At 41.9% G+C, this 19,545-nt stretch overlaps 1 protein-coding gene across 4 annotated transcripts in view; it reads right to left on the reverse strand.

Annotated features, from left to right (window-relative positions):
- The window catches only part of celsr3 (cadherin, EGF LAG seven-pass G-type receptor 3), a 128,329-nt gene that overhangs the window by 9,565 nt on the left and 99,219 nt on the right, over nt 1-19,545 (reverse strand). For all 4 annotated transcript variants that reach the window (XM_015967374.3, XM_054746341.2, XM_054746342.2 and 1 more), the window contains 11 exons: nt 16,591-16,789; nt 12,476-12,661; nt 12,213-12,399; nt 11,545-11,712; nt 9,679-9,805; nt 8,898-9,104; nt 5,912-6,086; nt 4,587-4,699; nt 3,786-3,865; nt 2,092-2,218; nt 1,868-1,987 (listed from right to left, as the gene is read on the reverse strand). In XM_015967374.3, the coding sequence (XP_015822860.1) occupies nt 1,868-1,987; nt 2,092-2,218; nt 3,786-3,865; nt 4,587-4,699; nt 5,912-6,086; nt 8,898-9,104; nt 9,679-9,805; nt 11,545-11,712; nt 12,213-12,399; nt 12,476-12,661; nt 16,591-16,789 (1,689 nt within the window). The remainder of the gene's footprint in view (nt 1-1,867; nt 1,988-2,091; nt 2,219-3,785; nt 3,866-4,586; nt 4,700-5,911; nt 6,087-8,897; nt 9,105-9,678; nt 9,806-11,544; nt 11,713-12,212; nt 12,400-12,475; nt 12,662-16,590; nt 16,790-19,545) is intronic.

Here is a 19,545-nt window from a genome sequence, read left to right on the forward strand (position 1 = left end):
ACTAAAATAGAGACGGGGCAAGGTGGGGGGTTAAAAACACTCACACAAATGCTTATCCATACACACAGATTTCTTACAAACACTTCCACTTTGCTCGGTGCAAATCCTCTGTGTTTAAATTGCATGTTTAACATACAAACAGCAGAGATAATGAGTGTTTTTGCTACGTTTGTTTTACAGAGACTCAGTGACGACAGAAGTAGCTGCTGTGCAGAGAGCTGAACTAATAAAGAGAGAATTCAATTCAATTCAAAAATATTTCATTAATCCCAGAGGGAAAGTAGAGTTTCAGTACACACAATTCTGAGATCAGACATACATACCTAGACACATGACAAGAATTGGTGACTGTGGTCATTCACAACCCGAGTCGCGCTACCGTTATAGATCAAGAGGGTTTATATGAGGATTGAGTCAGGAAGTGGGAAAAAAGGCACTTCAGAGTTACCCTCCACAGAGAGGATAGCTTTGCTATGCAAAAAAGAAAAAAAAACACCTCAGACAGATATGCACACAGACTTCAGACGATACACAACATAAGTGTCCACTAGGTGGGGAGGTAGGGTTGGGACTCTCCTCACTTCAGTGCGTGCAGCCGCATGGAGCAGCGCTCAACACCTCCGTTTGGACAGGGGAGGGAGATAATGGGTTGGAGAGCACATTGACTCCTAGATACGGTTCCACGGCCTTCACCGGTCACAGTCCCGTCCAGGCTGGGATAGGGAGAAAGAGTTTCCATAGCGATGGCAGCATTCCACATTTCTTCTGAGGGGGGAGTATTCACTTCAGCCTCACAGGCTCCAAGGGCACCAGATTCAGATAAGAATTGTTTTGGGGACAGACAGAGACGATTTCCTCTCTGTCTTGGTGTTCTGTTGGTCTTCAACCCCTCTAGATCCAATAATGGCGTAATTAATCTATCCCAATCCGTGCTGATCCAACAGCTCTGTCCTTGATGGAATCTACATTCTGTGTCAGAACCTGAATCTCAGCAAAAGTTCCAAGCTTACGACTCATCTTGACAATTATGAGTTTGTGCGTTCACAACACGATGCATTCCATCCCTGAGCTCCGGGATTGAGCCAATATTCCTCGAAAGCTCGTTAATTTTCCGGTAAGCCAGGTAACCGCTCAGGCCAAACAGCAGGAATCCCGACACCAAAACGACGAATATCCAAACATCTTCAGAATCCTCTACAGACAGTTGAGAGAGGCATATCAGGTTCCACTGTTTCCAGGAGTCCAGGATATACTCAGCTGGCTGTGTCCCAGAGGGGCATCCGGGAGCCCCTTCTCCCGTTCTCATTGTTGAAAAAAATTTGTCAGTCGCGTTGAGAGACCAACTGACCAGATCCATGTTTAATAATTTCCAGTTCCCAGAAAAAATGCAGAAGCGCCGTGCACACAAGACAGGACAAAACGCCTTGGGATAAGAGGGAGGGAGAGCGTCTACTCTCCAAGAGCCGGAATAAAAGATGTGGAAGTATATTTATACATGTAGAAGTAGCAGCATCTCTGTGGCTCGGATAATGTCTTATGTGGGTCAAGAACAGACCCTGAAGGCAGAGGAAGAGGAGAAAGGGATGGCAGGAAACACTGACGGATTGAAGAAGTGCACGACAGGAGGGTTTTTGTGTCAGTAATGGACTAAGTGATGAGAGAATTTATATAAAACACACAGAACGGCTTTTTGGTATTGTGCAAAGATAATTTAAAGCATCACATCATCACATCCTGTGATGGATGCTAGGAAGGATGCTGTTTAGCTTTATTTTGTGGCTTACTGTTAATGGACAGAATTACAAAAGTACAAATCTTTTGAACATGTCGATGCATAGCCAAAAGAGAAAGTGTGTGTGTGACTCACTGTGCTCTGTGGTGGTCTTGGTGGGTCTTCCCCTGGGCTCTTTTTACCCAGACAGGCCACACTCCACGCCTCCTGCACCTCTGCGTTGAACACAGTGAAAACCAGCATCACCGACAGGCCCTGAAAGAGTCAGAAGATGCAAATGGTTACAGAGAATATGTTTATTTAAGATGTCATGAAAAATGTCAAGATCCAGCTGCAGATTAAACTTGCTTCGTTCATACCTGCAGCAGGCAGAGGACGTTAAAGATGTAGTAGAAGGCCAGGATGCTGTTGTTTACCGCCATGAGACCACACAGCCAGGTGGAGGTGGCCACCAGCAGCAACAGGAAGGCGTTTCTGATGGTAGCACTGAAGACAAAGTGTTAGATCAATGAAGACGACAGCATCACAACACTATAGATACCTAACAGACCTGAAATGTGCCAATTTGCAACCTTTAGCAAACCTAAACTATTAATAAGGCATTATATGTGTTTTTTCTTAAGCTATAGTCCTATAGTCTATAAAACATGTTGTTGGAGTTCTTTGCATAAAATCCCTCCCACATAAAGGTATTTCAGCAGTTTTATTCTTGACAGTTTCAGTACCTTCCAGAACGAGCCGTTTCAGGGCTCTGTCACTTTAATAAAACAAGCTGAATCAGGCCACACCTACTCATCCCCTGAGTGGCTGCTATAACCTTAGAAGCTCTTATATCTGGTAGGGTCCATAGAGTAGAGCTGCTCCAGCAGCTGCTCTCCTCCAGGTTGAGAGGTGGCTCTATGCTACTTTCCCCATTTGTGACATCACAAACAGGTACCTTTTGAAATGGCCAATTTTAGGCACATAATTCCTAAAACCAAACACCAACATGAAACAAGATATTTTTTACATTTAGAGTATTAATAGAGGGAGTAGTAACCCAATATGTCCCTTTTACCCAGAGGTGAATCAGCAGCAGTCGAACTGCAGACCACACCAGTAAAAGAACGTAATCAACCAAGGTGGAGCCCTGTTTCAGTGAAGTTAGACGAGAAACAAACAACATAATGATACAGATAATAGACCAATGCATCAATTTAATTTTACCCAAAACTTCTGAATGAGTATGTGTCATGGTCTGTGTCTTTGTGTTCCTCATGTGTCCCCTGGTCTTCAGCCCTCCAGATACATCTCTCAGGACCTGTCTTCTCCAGTCACCCCTCTGCAGTGTTTATAGTTTCAGCTTTTCATTTTATTAGTCTCTTTAGTATGTTTTGTCCCACCAGTCTTTATAGAATATTAGTTATGTGGTTGCTTTTCTTGTTTTTAGGTTTTACTCTTAGGTCATGTGAGTTCCCTCCCTGATTAGTCATTGCTTTCACCTGGTCCTCTCCCCACACACCTGCAGCTCATCTGCCTCCCATTGTGCCCCAGTGTATTTAAGCCCTGTCTTGTCTCGGTGTCTTGTCGGTCCATTGTTGTTTGTCAGCGTTGTTTTTGGTGCTCTGTGTGAGCTTTGTGTCTTGTCTCAGGTTTTTGTGCTCTTAGTGAGCTTTAGTCTAGTTCTCAGCTTTTGTGCTCCATGTGAGCTTTCGGTGTCCTTTTGGATTTTTGGCTCGCTGCCTTTTGGATTTACTTTTGTTCATCCTGCAATAAAAGGATTTTTACTTTATATCAACTCCTGCCTCTTGTCGTGTGGGTAATCTGCATTTTGGGTCCTAACCATCCCCTCAACGTGACAGTGTGCTTTATTGTTTTCAGACATTCTGGGCTGCTATTGGTTTGTGTCTTCCTATAGCCTAAATGTAGATATTTTCAATTGAGTATTTGTAGTAATGGCAGATAGTTTGTACAATACTAGAAAGGTGGGGAAAGTACTATACTTCCATTAAGAAAAGCCCAAACCTAAAAAATGCTGTTAAGTTTTGTAAAGAGGGTTGAAATTAGAACTTACATGACGGGGAGTTTCTTCGTCTCTTTCTGAGACGGATTACAGGACATCTTGGCAACAATCATGAAGATCCCTCCATTCATCTGGATAGAAGTTAATGCAAATGATAAAAAAAAATGTTGTTGGGAACATTAATAAACAAATGAAACAAAAACCTCTCACTCTTCATCTCAAACACTTATTCTTCAGTAGAACTGCAAGGCGCTGGTGTGTATAAGTCCCTATGTATATTTTAGAGTCTTCAGTTATCCTGACATGCTTGATTGTGGACTGCAGGAGGATGCTGAAGTACAGCTGGGAATTGAACCAGCAATCTTGTGATGCAACAGTGTTACCAACTGCCCCACTATGCAGCACCAAAACAAAACCAATGTGGATAAAATAGTGTTTTCTCCAATTAAATAAATTATGAGAACCAATCAGAAGCCAGCGTTTGTGTCTGACTGATATAGGAAAGGTGCAACAGACGGATCTGTATAACGTGTGCTGAAGTGATTCTTCAAAGTGAAAGGTGTCACACAATGAGGTCACAATTAAAACTGGTCAAGTCTCTCTCTCTCTGAAATGATTTTGAAGAGCTGCCACTTATGTTGGAAGTCTGCTGCGTTTAGTAGAGTCTGGCTACAGACTGCAGAAATCGTGTACAGATGCGTTTAGTAGAGAATTTTAATGACTTTACTGAAACTAATCAAGCAAAATTACATTTTATGCACCAGCTTTATGTTGTTTATCATGTTGCAGCTTGCACTATATTTTATTTGGGTTAGTGAGCATAAAGAGTTCACCAGGATATCAGACAGTTACCAGTATGACAATAGCGACGGGGCCAGCGAAGCTCCAGATGAGTTTATCATACATGGAGATCCAACAAAAGTCTGGGTTCCCATAACCCTCAGGGTCCAAACCCACAGCCAGACCTGCAGAGGACACACAGAGACAGCGAAACCAGCCACTGTTGTCAACAAGAACCGTAAACATCTACCAACAAATGAAGTCATCATGAAAGTTTGAACTTAGAGAGTGACAAAAAAATCAAATGTTTCAGATTTTTTTTCATGCCAACTTATTAGCAGGTGCTGATTTGATTTGGGAGCAGAGCTGGGAACGATCGCTCAAAGGTTTATCCTTGTCTAGACATCACTGACAAGGTTTTAAAATGTGTTGGAATAAGGAGTTTTACAATGAGAGTCATGAAAAATCTAAATAAAGAGACAGATTTTCACATCTCGCTAAAGACGTGTGTGTGTGTGTGTGTGTGTGTGTGTGTGTGTGTGTGTGTGTGTGTGTGTGTGTGTGTGTGTGTGTGTGCATGTTTAAGTGGAGACAGATCTGTTCTTGAAGCAAAGGGAGACGACAGCTTCTGAATTTGTCAGCCACATTAACAGCAGATAGAGGAGAGCTGACAGAATGTTATTGGTCTGTGTAGAGACTGTGTGCACGTGTGTGTGTGTGTGTGTGTGTGTGTGTGTGTGAGGTGAGCAGACAGATATTACTTGCCAATGCCTCATGGCAGTTATTGCCTGCATGTGAATCTCTGCTCTACTATCTCAATATTAAAAGTGTCACTGAAACCTTTTTAGTGTGGCTTATCTTCCGAGCCACACTCACTGTGTGTGTGTGTGTGTGTGTGTGTGTGTGTGTGTGTGTGTGTGTGTGTGTGTGTGTGTGTGTGTGTGTGTGTGTTAAGGATACAACCCCGCAGATGCTGTGTGAGACAGTGTTTTTTCATAAATGCATGTCTGTGGATGGGATTGTCTGAAGCAGAGCCAGGCTTCCATGAAGTGGTGCTGCAAGGCTTGTCATGGGGCTCCAAGACAAAAGTGCTGTTTTTTGCTACAGACCAGGGTTTGCCAGGACGGGGTTAGTGGCTCAATTCTTGGGCAAAATATCTCTGAGCGGGGGTGGGTGTTGTACAAATGAGGAAATGTGTAGTGGAGCAGTTTTGCAGGAGGAGCATGAGACGGCCAACAGTGCTGTTGCACGACCGCTTTCCACTGTCTCACTGTTGTTAAAGATGTGACTTTAACATTTGTCAGCCTCCTGGGGCCCCCTCGTGGACTGGGGGGGACTCAAGCAATTGCCTGCTCTGCCTGTCGGCAAGCTTCTCGGTTTCCATGTGAACGCTATACCTGTGATGATGGCCGGCACGCCCCAGCCGATGGCGTAGTAGAACCTCATGGCTCCGTAGTTGATGTTTCGCTGCTCGGTCTGCATTCGGTAGATGTGAAGGCCCTCCACGAACATCCAAGCAAACATGGACATGAAGAAGTAATGCAGCAGGATGGCGACGACCGTGCAAAGAAACTGCAGGAACACAGGACGCAGAGTTAACAGAACAGATTTAAAAAAAAGGCAAAGATCATTTTGTTGAGAGCAGAACAAGAAGCAAGACACATGTTATGTTAAGGAAAAACAGAGAGGTTAAAAGTAAGGTTGAAAGGAAAGAGGAGAAACTTAAGCCTTTGTGCACACCGTCTAACCAGGGTTGATTTTAATGGTTTTAAAGGAAAAAAAAAACATTTGTTGTTCACGACTTAAATAACCAATATCTGACTAATTAAACTGTTTTTAAATAATTAGCTTTTGCTCTGTTATACAGTTTGCAGTATAGCAATACTTTATCATGGTTTAATGTTTAAAAGTCACTGAATTCCAATACATGTACAAAATATAGATTTGGAAAAAATGTATGAATGCAGTCAGCAGAAAGGATTAAATGATCAATAACAGCTTCAATCTTAAATTCACAGATGTATATTACAATATATCCCTCACATGGGAGAATACCATAGCTGCAGAAGCAAATGTGTTAAACTTATGAAATATTTTACAGTTTTCAAAAAGGATTCCTCTTTGGTTTAACTGAATAAATGAAGTCTGTTCAGGACTTTTCAGTTTATATCAGAAAAATTCTAATTATTGTTTAAAACTACAAAAAAAAGTTTCTGAATGATTTTCACTAAGACTGTGGTTTGCTATGGCAGTAATGCTGAATTTCCACATGAATAATGCAAAACAAGCATTTAAGCTATGTGAGAAAATTCCCCTGGAGCTGCACAGATTCATGTCTGCTTTGGTTTCCTCAAAGTCAAGTTACAGCACCAAGTGAGGCTCTAATCCTCTCAAAGTGTTTGTGGGGGAAAAAACTAAGATACAGAGAAAACTTGGCAAATAAGTTTGGGAGTTTTAATAATTTGCTCTACAAATCTGCTGGAAGTGTCAAACTATGACTTCCATTCTTGAGGGAAAAAGTAATCAGAACCAATGTGCCTCCATGTGATAAAATAATGTTGTCATCGTTATGTCATGAATTAATTATGATTAGCACATTGTGTTAAAACTAGAGTCCACAACTTAACCTCATGAAGCAGAAGAGAAGGATATTTAGAAATGTGAATGGCTATTGCTCCTCCCTCTAAGAAAACAGCTTTCGCTGATATAAAATAATTCAAATTAGCAAAAAAAATTTGGTGAATTCCCAAGACTTTTTGAAAAATATTGTGAGGATTTATTAGCAAAGGTGGAACTTTCTGCCCCTTATAGTGTAAAGCAAACACTGCATCAGTTACTTCCTACCAGCAGTCAGGCACGGTGGTGGTAGTATGACGGTTAGGGTCTGGATTTTGTTGTTACCTCCAAGGGTGTTACAATTCGTTTGGGGGTAATAACATTTTTTTAAGTTTATTTTCATTTATTCACAATTAAAAACAAAACACAAAACAGGTTTGCGACAACAAAAAATGAAAAAGGAACAGAAAGAAGCTAAACTTATATCTGTTCCCCTTAACCAAAATAAATACAAATGACAACAAAGTTATTATAGTTTAAAAAAACTGTCTGACCTGGTTTACTGATTTAGCTTTGGCAAAAAGTGGAGAGAAAACAAATATGCACACATAATACATTTTATTCTTCTTATATTAATGAAAGGAGAAAACAAATAATGCAAAATAAAACACACAAAAAATAATAGCTAAAAGAAACGAGGTAGAACATACAATCTGTGTTTTCCCTTTCATTCTCTCTACTTCATAAATACGTCTATCTCATAGCATCATAGCATCAAGATAAAGAAATCAGGCACATTTGATTTTGAGGTTAAAATAAGCTCAAGAGAAATTCTTAACAAAGGCTAAAGATGACATAAAAAAAAAACCAGCAGCCATACAGCCAGACGCTGAATTTCACACTCCCACACACAACACGCTAACACTTTCCACACACACACAGCCATGCACCACGATAAGGTTCAAGGAGGAGAAAGAAGTGAAAGTAATACAACAGCTGTGAGTGCTAACATGCTTCCTAGAGCATGATGCACATGAATTACAGAACATATTGTTCAGACAGAAGTTACCCACTGTAAGAGTTGGCTGCACGGGGGATCTGGCCTCATTACATGGATTTTATGTTGAGTGAACACATATTTGCACCACAGTGTTTGCTAAAGCTACTGCCCTGTAAAATGATGTGATGAAGGAAAAAGGAAACAGAAACTTGGCCTACATTCAGATGTAATAGGTTTGTTCTGATGCTTTCAAAATAATAAGGATTAAAAATTTAGTGATGTTTGAAAACCATCTGTCATTTATTTGAGCATCTCTTTGTTTACAATGAAAGGTGGAACTCTGAATGAACGACAGAAAGAAAAGAAAGTTGCCTGCAAAAATACAATCACTCTTTCCCTCTGTATGTCTCTCTCACCCCCTCTCTCTATTTCCCTTTTCTCTTTCTTTCTCTATCCCACTTCTCCCTACTCCCTCTCCCTCCCTGTCTCTCTGCATCCCCCCTATCTGTCTGTCTTTCTCCTCTTCTCGCACCCTCCCTCTCCCTCCCTCTCCCTCCCTGTCTTTTTCTCTTTCCCTGTCTCCTTCCCACCTCTCCCTCTCTTCCTTCCTCTCTCTCCCCAATTCTCTCTCTCTCCCTCCTCCCTCTTTCCCTTCCTGTCCCTCTGCTTCCTCCATCTCTTTCTGTCTGTCTTTCTTTTTCTCTCTTTCCCTTTCTCTCTCTCAAAACACACACACACACACACACACACACACACACACACACACACACACACACACACACACACACACACACACACACACACACACACACGCACAACGCTTTTACCTGCTGTTCGGTCTGATTGACCCCGAGCAAAAACACCAGCTCGGACAAAAACATGGCAGCTGCTGTGTTGGAGTGGATGCTCCTCGTGTTGGACTTGAGGCCCCGGAGACAGGACAGCACCAGGACAGTGAGGAGGAGGGCCAGCATGGAGACGCACAGGGAGGAGTACGTCACCAGGGCCAACGTCTCCAGATCCCCTTCCAACTGCTGCTCGCAGAAAAAAGAGAGAGAATGAAGGAGAGGGAGAAATAAAGAGACGTGCAGCTGTTACAGTCCTGAAGTACAAATTGTATGAGTTTAGATGGTTCAAAAACTAGAAGAAAAACCAAGTCTACTACAAGAATCAGTCTGTCAGTGGAAACCAGAGTCAAAGCGTGACATCGGTTCTTCACTGCCAGTGCATAGACCAGGTTTCATTTACAGCACAGCACAGATCCAAAAACTCCCTTCTACAGTTTTAACGTAGAGGAAAAACCAAAAACATTTCAGGAAACTAAATTTTGCGTGAACCGTGGTTTAGTTACTGAGTCTACGTGCATTTGCAGGTTTGCTGTCTGAATGTCTGATGCTGCAGACTGAGGGTTGCAGTAATCTGTGGAAATCTCCCTGAGATTTAACGAGACTTTCTGTAGCCCTCTTCCAGCAAAATAAAAAGAGAGGGTGCAGCAGTAGCACACAGCAGCAGTTGATGCACATGTTAGGTTTTAAGAAAAAAAAGTAAATAAATAAAAATATTAAAAAGTTATTATGATTTGAATCGAGTGTCTGATTGGTGGCTGACCTCTCTCTGGGAGCTGTCCATCAGCACGCCGAAGGTGCCAAGTCTCTGGCACTGACAGCGGACATGAGAGGTGTTCCTGTACACCACTATGCAGTCCCTCACCGTCCAGCAGCCTCCCATCTCATGCCTGCAAAAAGAAGGGCTTTCAATGAAAGACAATATTTTAAAAAAGGACATAAGAGACTCGTGAGAAACCCGGCGACATCCAATGAGTGTGTTTGAAAAGGTAAAAAAAAGGCAGGTTTGTTTATTTGCTGTGCTAAATAAACATGGGAGCACCCTTGCTATGTGTTTAACAATTAGTCTGAAGGAAACGTTCAGCCTTGACACTTTTAGTTTAGGCGATGCACATCAAGCTGTGTGTCTCTCGGCCCTGTTGCTGAGTTTGGAGCATCGGGGTTTGGAGGCGTTCTGCAGTGGACACTTCAGACTGTGCCATCGTTATTGCTCACACTCTGTCAGGTCTGCAGAAAAGAAAGGGTAAGGAGGATGACAAAAGAAAAATGCTACATGTATTTAGGACAACCCAAAGGGCAGTCTTAAATAACCTGTTTGTGGTTCTGTGAACATTGTATAAAGATAAAAAATCACAAACAATGGGAGACGTCTCTAATCTAGATTTAGCTCTGCAGGATGCTCCATTGTAGCCTCAGCAGGTCTACTCTTGGCCTGAACAGTTTGAGGTCAGGCCAATCACTGTGCTCTGTTTGTAGAGAGATGTTGGGCAAGTTCAGCACAATAGAGAAAAAACTACAATGATGGCGTCGGCACAAGAACAACGCTCTTTTGAAACGGCTTTGGCATCAACTTTAGACGAGCCTTTTTTTGAGGCATGAGCAGATAGGATTACTTCAGTCCTTCATTTTGAAAAAGGATGCATTCACATATTCTTTTTCTTTATTTTATGGCGTAGTGCCTCATTGGCTGATTTACTTGGCGATGAATATGTCATGTTCATTGTTCTGATTGGTCCTAGCACTGTCCAGTTTCTAGTGGAGACAGATTGAAAGACAACCGTTTTTCAGCGCTCTGAAGGAGACCACGATGCAGCGTAGAGGACGGCGGTTTCCAAGACGTTGTTCACCAGTGGCAGTTTAGAAACAACAATTTCTAATCAGCATCAACTCTGCTACTTTTCTTTTCCTTCCATTGCGCTTCACCAGTAACTCTTCTAATTTTACAAATGCCAGTTGTTTAGTGCAGTCCGAGTTACAACCAATCAGCATGAGTCACCTGCCCAGCAACGTTACTGGGCCTTTTGAAATGATATAGAGACACCATGGGAGACGCGCGTGCTACGAAGGTCCCGTAAAGCTGCAATAGTGGACGTGGCCTTCTTGTCGAAGATTCAAAAAGCCACAGGTTGCAGACCTCTGGTCCAAAACATTCAGACCTTTATGTTTTCAGTTCAGATACAAATCAAAACAGGTATTCTGTCACCTTTCACCTGCTGAGCCTCTCACTGGTACCCTTTTCTCTCAAAAGTACAGAGACCGCACACTCAAACTCCAAAAGACTTTGCTCAGAGTACTCATATCCAAACTAGAGTTGAAGGGTTTTTGTAAATGGTCATGAATCCTACACAGAACACCACAGAAATGTACAAAATCACAGCTGTGACCATCAGAGTCTGTTTTGATACAAACCCTAACCCTGACCCGCAAAACCCGTTTGTCCGAGACGTTCAATCTGCCTCTCTTATTCGCTGGTTGTTTCTCATTTTGAATTATAACAGCGTTGACATGACGGATGCTGCAGTCTTCCAACTACTTCACAATATTTCATACAAAAAACGTTTTTTTTAAGTCTACACATCAACTTAATGCACATTATTTATCGTGTATGCGTGTGTCGACGTGCACTCACGGACTGCTGTGATTCCACTGCACACACAGAGGCTTGCTGCGGTTGGCCGTCTCCAGCAGTTTGAACTCCAACTGGATGGGCTGGTCCAAGTGACCGTCAACAAACGTCTGGTTGCTGTAGATGGCGACAGTCACTACTGGGGAGTTCATAACCGGGTGTCTGGGAAGTCTGCAGGAGAGACAGGAAGTAATCACGATAAGGATAAGGACGTTTCATATTCTGATATGAAAATAAGACACAGCAGGAAGAAGATGGAGACTTGCATAACAGATTAGATATAAATGGTTTTTCTATTCATGCCAGCTGAAAGAACAGGCAGCTTGTTATTTGGTAATTAAACCCAGAGGTGAGGTGAGACACAGCAGAAGCACGGTTTGATGAAAAGAAGAAAAAAACAGATAACACTGAAATTAGTCCTCAAGCAGTTTCTTTACAAACAGCTGGGTCAGGCAATCATTCCTTGCATTTATGTAGAATCATGCAAAACGTACACTTTCTTTATTTCAGCTTCTAAAAACTACAATTTATTTTAAAATTTGTAACTTTTTTTTCTGTTTCCTTAAGTTCAGAAAGTTAACAACTCCAGATTTCTACATCCAGTCTGCACAGTTCAGTGGGAGTTCAGGGATTGGACGTGATCAGGGTTTTTTAAGGCGACTAATTCCCACCTTACTCCTCTCCGGTCTGCATGGTACTTGGGAGGCAGGGCAGCACCCAGGCTTCGGTAGATCAGCAGGATGACGATAGTGAAGGGTGTCTCAGGCAGTGAGGCGCTGCGCCTGGCTGCAGTGTATTCTTTCGTGTGATTGGTTGAGGCACTGATGGGGGCTGAGGCAGCACTATGAGGGGCTGAAGCTGAGATCAAAAGGCCAGCGTGAGGAAATTCGCTCTTAATCTTTCTCGTTTAAATTCTTCTTGTGTCTGTTCTTACGTTCTTTCTCTATCCGCTCTTTCTCCTTCCAGTTGTGTTGCTGCTGTCGTGCAATCAGGGCAGCAGGGGGCAGCGTCACATGGGTGTAGGGGTCCCACAAAGTCTGACCACGAAACATGGTGGCGTGGTAACGAGGAAAACGCTGACGTACATAGGTCAGGTTCTCCACACGGTCCAGATTCATGACTGATGGAAAAACAAATAAGAGCACATTAATAGAAGCAACGTGTCACAAACCCAGAAACTTATGATGCTTTCCTGTTGTAATAAGATGAATGACATATTTTTTGAAGGACATTTATATATTTTTTAAAGAATTTATTGATTTAAGTTTATTACAGACTGTGTCAAACAGCAAAGAGGTTAGATTCTGCTCCCTTTTAAACAAAATCCTTTAAATATTTGAATTAGACAATGAAATCATTTAGTGCAGGGCAGTGAGAGGTGAACACTACACCATGGAAAAAATAGCCTCTTGTTTCACTAACACACTGAGCCAATAAGGTCCTTCTCCAAAAATTAGCATATAGTGATAAAGTTCATTATTTTCTGTAATGTACTGATAAACATTAGACTTTCATATATATTAGATTCATTACAAACAACTGAAGTAGTTCAAGCCTTTCATTGTTTCTAATATTGAAGACAAGATAATTTCATGTTTGCTCATGAAAACCCAAAACTCCTATCTCCAAAAATTAGCATATCATGAAAAGGTCCTCTAAACAAGCTATTAACCTAATCATCTGAATCAACTAATTAACTCTAAACACCTGCAAAAGATTCCTGAGGCTTTTAAAAACTCCCAGCTTGGTTCATTACTCAGAACCGCAATCATGGGAAAGACTACCGACCTGACTGCTGTCCAGAAGGCCATCATTGACACCCTCAAGCAAGAGGGTAAGACACAGAAAGAAATTTCTGAACGAATAGGCTGTTCCCAGAGTGCTGTATCAAGGCACCTCAGTGGGAAGTCTGTGGGAAGGAAAAAGTGTGGCAGAAGACGCTGCACAACGAGAAGAGGTGACCGGACCCTGAGGAAGATTGTGGAGAAGGACCGATTCCAGACCTTTGGGGACCTGCGGAAGCAGTGGACGGAGTCTGGAGTGGAAACATCCAGAGCCACCGTGTACAGGCGTGTGCAGGAAATGGGCTACAGGTGCTGCATTCCCCAGGTCAAGCAACTTTTGAACAAGAAACAGCGGCAGAAGCGCCTGACCTGGGCTACAGAGAAGCAGCACTGGACTGTTGCTCAGTGGTCCAAAGTACTTTTTTCAGATGACAGCAAATTTTGCATGTCATTCGGAAATCAAGTTGCCAGAGTCTGGAGGAAGACTGGGCAGAGGGAAATGCCAAAATGCCTGAAGTCCAGTGTCAAGTACCCACAGTCAGTGATGGTCTGGGGTGCCATGCCAGCTGCTGGTGTTGGTCCACTGTGTTTTATTAAGGGTAGGGTCAATGCAGCTAGCTATCAGGAGATTTTGGAGCACTTCATGCTTCCATCTGCTGACAAGCTTTATGGAAATGAAGATTTCATTTTTCAGCATGACCTGGCACCTGCTCACAGTGCCAAAACCACTGGTAAATGGTTTACTGACCATGGTATTACTGTGCTCAATTGGCCTGCCAGCTCTCCTGACCTGAACCCCATGGAGAATTTGTGGGACATTGTGTAGAGAAAGTTGAGAGATGCTAGACCCAACACTCTGGATGAGCTTAAGGCTGCTATCGAAGCATCCTGGGCCTCCATAACACCTCAGCAGTGCCACAGGCTGATTGCCTTCATGCCACGTCGCATTGAAGCAGTCATTTCTGCAAAAGGATTCCCGACCAAGTATTGAGTGCATAACTGAACATAATTATTTCAAGGTTGACTTTTTTTTGTATTAAAAACACTTTTCTTTTACTGGTCGGATGAAATATGCTAATTTTTGGAGATAGGAATTTTGGGTTTTCATGAGCTGTATGCCAAAATCATCAATATTAGAAACAATAAAAGACTTGAACTACTTCAGTTGTGTGTGATGAATCTAATATATATGAAAGTCTAATGTTTATCAGTACATTACAGACAATAATGAACTTTATCACAATATGCAAATGTTTTGAGAAGGACTTGTAGATGTTTTACTTTGACAAGATCGCCACGACAGAAACATAATCCCAACTCTGTACTTGCTCATTTGCCCATTATAAAAAGTTAAAGGGGACATATTATGACCTTTTAGGTATAAAAAGTTAAAATAATCCTATAGCAGTAGTAGTCAATACGAAGCATGTTTATCAAGTTCTCCGCAGTAAATCCCTCTCCCATGAAACAATTTCAGAAGTTTTACTCTTGACATTTCCAGCACCTTCCACAACGAGTTGTTTCAGCGCCCTGTCGCTTTAAGAAAACAAGCTGGAGCTGGCCACGCCCACCCATCTCCTGATTGGCTGCAATACACTGAGATGCTCCAATATCTGGGAGGGGCTTGGAATAGAGCTAGGTAGTCTACTTTTCTTGTTTGTGACATCACAAACGGCTTTCTCAAAATGCTTGATTCAGGCCCATAATTCCTGAACCCAAACACTGGCAGAAAACAGATGAATGGATTATTTTTTCATGTTTGGAGTGTTTATAGAAGCAGTAGAGACCCATAACGAAAAAGAATGCAAAATAACATGTCCTCTTTAAAGAAAATCAAGTGGTTGATTTTTGAAAAAAGTTAATAAAATGCACCAACTAGCTCCAGAATAACATTTTATAAAAGTCACAAGTCCACATTGCCGTTACACTTGTTTTCTTTTTAATTAATACATTTGGTTTTAATGTTTTATGTTATCACCTTTTACTTCAGGTTTTCAAGTTTATTGTTATTAGCTGCAAGTTTATTGTTATTAGCTGCAAGTTTATTGTTATTAGCTGCAAGTTTATTGTTATTAGCTGCAACTTTTGCACGTAAATTAAGCCAAAAACCTCTACTCAGGTCCACTAGTTGAGATTTATTTTATTATTATTTATGTAGAAATAATTTATTGTCTCAGATTATTATTATATTAAGAATGCAGCTCAGCGGACACAGAAGTTGTCCAAATCCCACCAACATCAGCTTGCTGTAATGCAGAAAATGGTTTTTCCAGAGTTAGTCTGAGTATTTTACACCAACTAGAAACAGAATACAACCAAATATTAAATATAAAGGTCAATTCTATGCTTTTCTGCGTCAAACCTTTTTCCTCCCTTCGGATTTGCGTTGAAAAGGTTTGTGCACAATCAATAAACACACAGACACATACAAAAGAAATGAAGTGGCAAACAAAAGGAGAAACATGGAGTGTCCAATAATAACAGAAATGTATAAAAACACATTATTCTATTTAAGTCTATTTAAATCGGATCACAATCGTGTTAAATTAAAAAATGTAAAGTAAATGCTTAATAGATAGTTAAACAATTCAAACAACATCCCCGAAAAGAAACAAACTGGAAGCTAACAGATGGGTTTCTCTCTTCTTTAAGTTATTTTTCTTCTTCCGTTAAACTGAGGGCAGCAAAAATCTGCATGAGCGTGTAGGAGTGAGAAATTTGTGTCCGTCTTGTTTGTAAAGATGGACACAAATTAAGAAAAAAGGGAGGAAAAGGCAGTCAATGAAGAAAAAAGATGACAGGAAAGTAGACTTAAGGCAACTGGTTGACTTTGGCGGAGATAGACAAGATAATTTCATGTTTGCTCTATGGGTGTGTGGTTAGTGAACTGCTTTTGTCGTGTGTGTGTGTGTGTGTGTGTGTGTGTGTGTGTGTGTACGTTTTGGCATCTGTTGCCCTAAATGGTGTGTGCAGACCAGCGCTGCAGCTCCTCAAGGTATTTCTGTATGTGCTCAAAGCTCTGTGTTGCTTGTGTGGGAGTGTGAAATTCACCGTTTTGTTTTCCTGCCAACTCTCAGGCTCTGCCACCATCGTTTGCATTATCGTTGCTCATTCCCTTAATTCATAATGAATCATTCAAGTGGATTTCACAGCTGAGATTTGCAGTTTTATGAGAAAACCAAAGCTAATTCGCTGTGACGATCAGGATTTTACTGCTGCCTCGTTCTGAGCGGCGTTTGCATCTGTGTGATCATTCTAGACTCACCTATATTAGGTGAGACCAAGGCCACTGGGTTGAGATAGGTAAGCTTCATGTTCTGGGCCAGATTCTTGGAGTACTGCTCCAGCAGCTCTGTCAGCTCAGCCGGACCACCACCCAGGATGTGGTTCTGACTCTGAGCGAGGGCTCGCCACAGTCCAGAGGTACCGGGACCCATCAGCACACTGCAGCCTCGCAGGATGTTCTGGAATCAGTAGAGATTAGGCAATAAACAAAGAACCACACATTTTATGTGCACATTTTAGCATCAGCAAGGAAAGTGTGGCTTGATCTTGTTCTGGTGACAGTTCTCTTGCAATCAAAATGTTTCATTTTAATACTTCAGTCATACATCATAGCTTCCTGCAGCAATTGTGCTGTTGCAGTAGTGTTTTTAAACCCAGCTCACTTAGATGCAGACCGTGCTGATTTGCATATCTGGCAACCAATTAGGACTGATTTACACCTGGAAGACCAGGAAACCACAGCTGAGAAGTGGAGCTGCAGCTCTCAAATGACCACAGTGAGCATCTCTTCCTCGTGTATTATTTACATTAAAAAAATAATAATTAGGAAAGGAAAACAGCAATTTCTATAAGAAGATGAAAATGAATGAAAGATGAAAATATTGTGATAAAGGTTTGTTTTGTGTCGGATGACACACTCATTGTCCTAATTTGGCACATTTAAAGTGGTTTCATGCAAATTAGTAACAATGGTCTGCACGGGGTTAATGAAACCAGCTGATCTTTTCAAATGTGAACGTAAAACCAGTTTGACCCACTACACATTGGTGGGTCTACTCTTGCGTTTACAGTGGAGTAAATGTAAAGTAGGGATTCCATCTAAAGACTGAGGCCTATGTAAAGATGTTCCAAGACCTACTAGTCACTGAAGTCCAAAATACTTGAATGCGAATATATGTTTCTACTAATGATGGGCAATGGAATAATAAATGTTGAAACACTTTTACCAAATTCACGGCATTTCTGAGTATTTACCTCTTAAAGTATCAAATAAAAAAGGTTGGTTCAGAAGAAAAAGTAAAAATTGAGTAGATCATTTAGATTTAATTATTCATCCATCCATTTTCATCCGGAGTCGGGCCGTGGGGGCAGTAGCCTAAGGTGAGAGGCCCAGACTTCCCTCTCCCAAGCCACTTGGGCCAGCTCCTCTGGGGGAATCCCAAGGCGTTCGTTGGCCAGGTGAGAGACATAGTCCCTCCAGCGTGTCCTGGGTCTACCTTTAGGTCTCCTACCAGTTGGACGTGCCCGGAAAACCTCACCAGGGAGGCGTCCAGGAGGCATCCTGACCAGATGCCCGAGCCACCTCAACTGGTTCCTCTCGATGTGGAGAAGCAGCGGGTCTACTCCGAGCCCCTCCCGGATGACCAAGCTTCTCACCCTATCTCTAAGGGAGAGCCCAGCCACTCTTCAAAGAAAACTCATTTCGGCCGCTTGTATCCGCGATCTCGTTCCTTCAGTCACTACCCAAAGCTCATGACCATAGGTGAGGGTAGGAACGTAGATCGACCGGTAAATTGAGAGCTTCACCTTCTGACTCAGCTCTCTCTTCACCACGTCAGACCGGTACAATGCCCGCATCATTGCAGATGCAGCACCAATCCGCCTATCGATCTCACTCTCCAGTTTTCCCTCACTCGTGAACAAGACCCCGAGATACTTAAACTCCTCCACTTGGGGCAGGACCTCATCCCTGACCCCACATTTAATTATATTTCCAATTTTTAAAATAATTTTATGATGCATGTTTTACATATTTCATTTATTTTTTGGGCTATTTCCTGTAGAACTCTTATGTTTTATACCACAGTGAAAGTGATCATGAAATATTCCCAACTCCAGTTTCATATTGAGTTGACTTACAAAAAATTCTTAGTAAATGTTGCTTTCATTTTTTTCGAGTAGTAGCAACGAGATGGTATTTTCAGTGTATGACAAACCCAACACACACGTGTTCTATGATTAAAGACAGATACAGACAGAAAAAAGTTAACATTTGAGTTTGAAACTGATCCTGTTGGCGCTAACCTCAGTATAAAGTAGAGAGTTGCTCAGCTGTGTACGGTTAACAGAGAAAAGAAAGCTAAATGTCAAACCAGACGAGTCCCAAACCCAGTTAGAGCTGGTTTCACCAGCGTCTGCGCCGACTGTCTGGGAACAATTGAGATGGAAGCCTGTTAGAGGCGCTAGAGTTAAAAACCATACAATGTCCTCAGATCAACAAGTTAATATCAACAGATCATGACTCTTATAGTTACACTAGCAAGAAGCAATAAAACACTACAGTGTCATTTCAGGCTCCTGGGAGAAAAAAACACAAGGCAACCTTCAAACAAACAAGGTGTCATGAGGTGAGGGTGGAGATGGCAGACCATGTGTGGTGGAGGGTCCAGGAGGCAGGAGAGCAGGCACGGATGAAACATAAAAATGGATTTAATAGCAACCAGGCGCGACAGGACAAATCGCGGACATGCACATTCAATGATCCAACGAAGACAGGTACAAGACGGGAGGTATAAATACACAGGGAGAATTAGGAACACATGGGCGTATTAACGAGGGGCAGGTGAGAACAATAGGACTAATTAAGGCAGGAGCGACACAGTCAGGGAGGCCGGGGCAGATCATGACACAAGGACGATTACATACATCGCTGCATGAGAAAAAGGCTGGAAAATGTTCAGGGAATTAGACAGAAAAGGAAAAAGGAGAAAAAGAACAAAAGAGGTGAAAGATAGACGGACACAGAACCGTCACAAGATGGAAGACATTCGCCACATAATTAATGTCTGGAGGAGAGAAAATACTGTTGGAGAATTTAATTTGAGGATGTTGAGCATCAGTTTATAACAGTGACTCATAATCTAGGAGGTTAAATGTCTTGTTAACACTTTTGTTCTTGTATAAATTTAGGTTCATTCTCTGCTACAGGGTGTCA

Source organism: Nothobranchius furzeri, chromosome 15 (assembly GCF_043380555.1).
Source record: "Nothobranchius furzeri strain GRZ-AD chromosome 15, NfurGRZ-RIMD1, whole genome shotgun sequence".
Classification (NCBI taxonomy): Eukaryota; Metazoa; Chordata; class Actinopteri; order Cyprinodontiformes; family Nothobranchiidae; genus Nothobranchius; species Nothobranchius furzeri.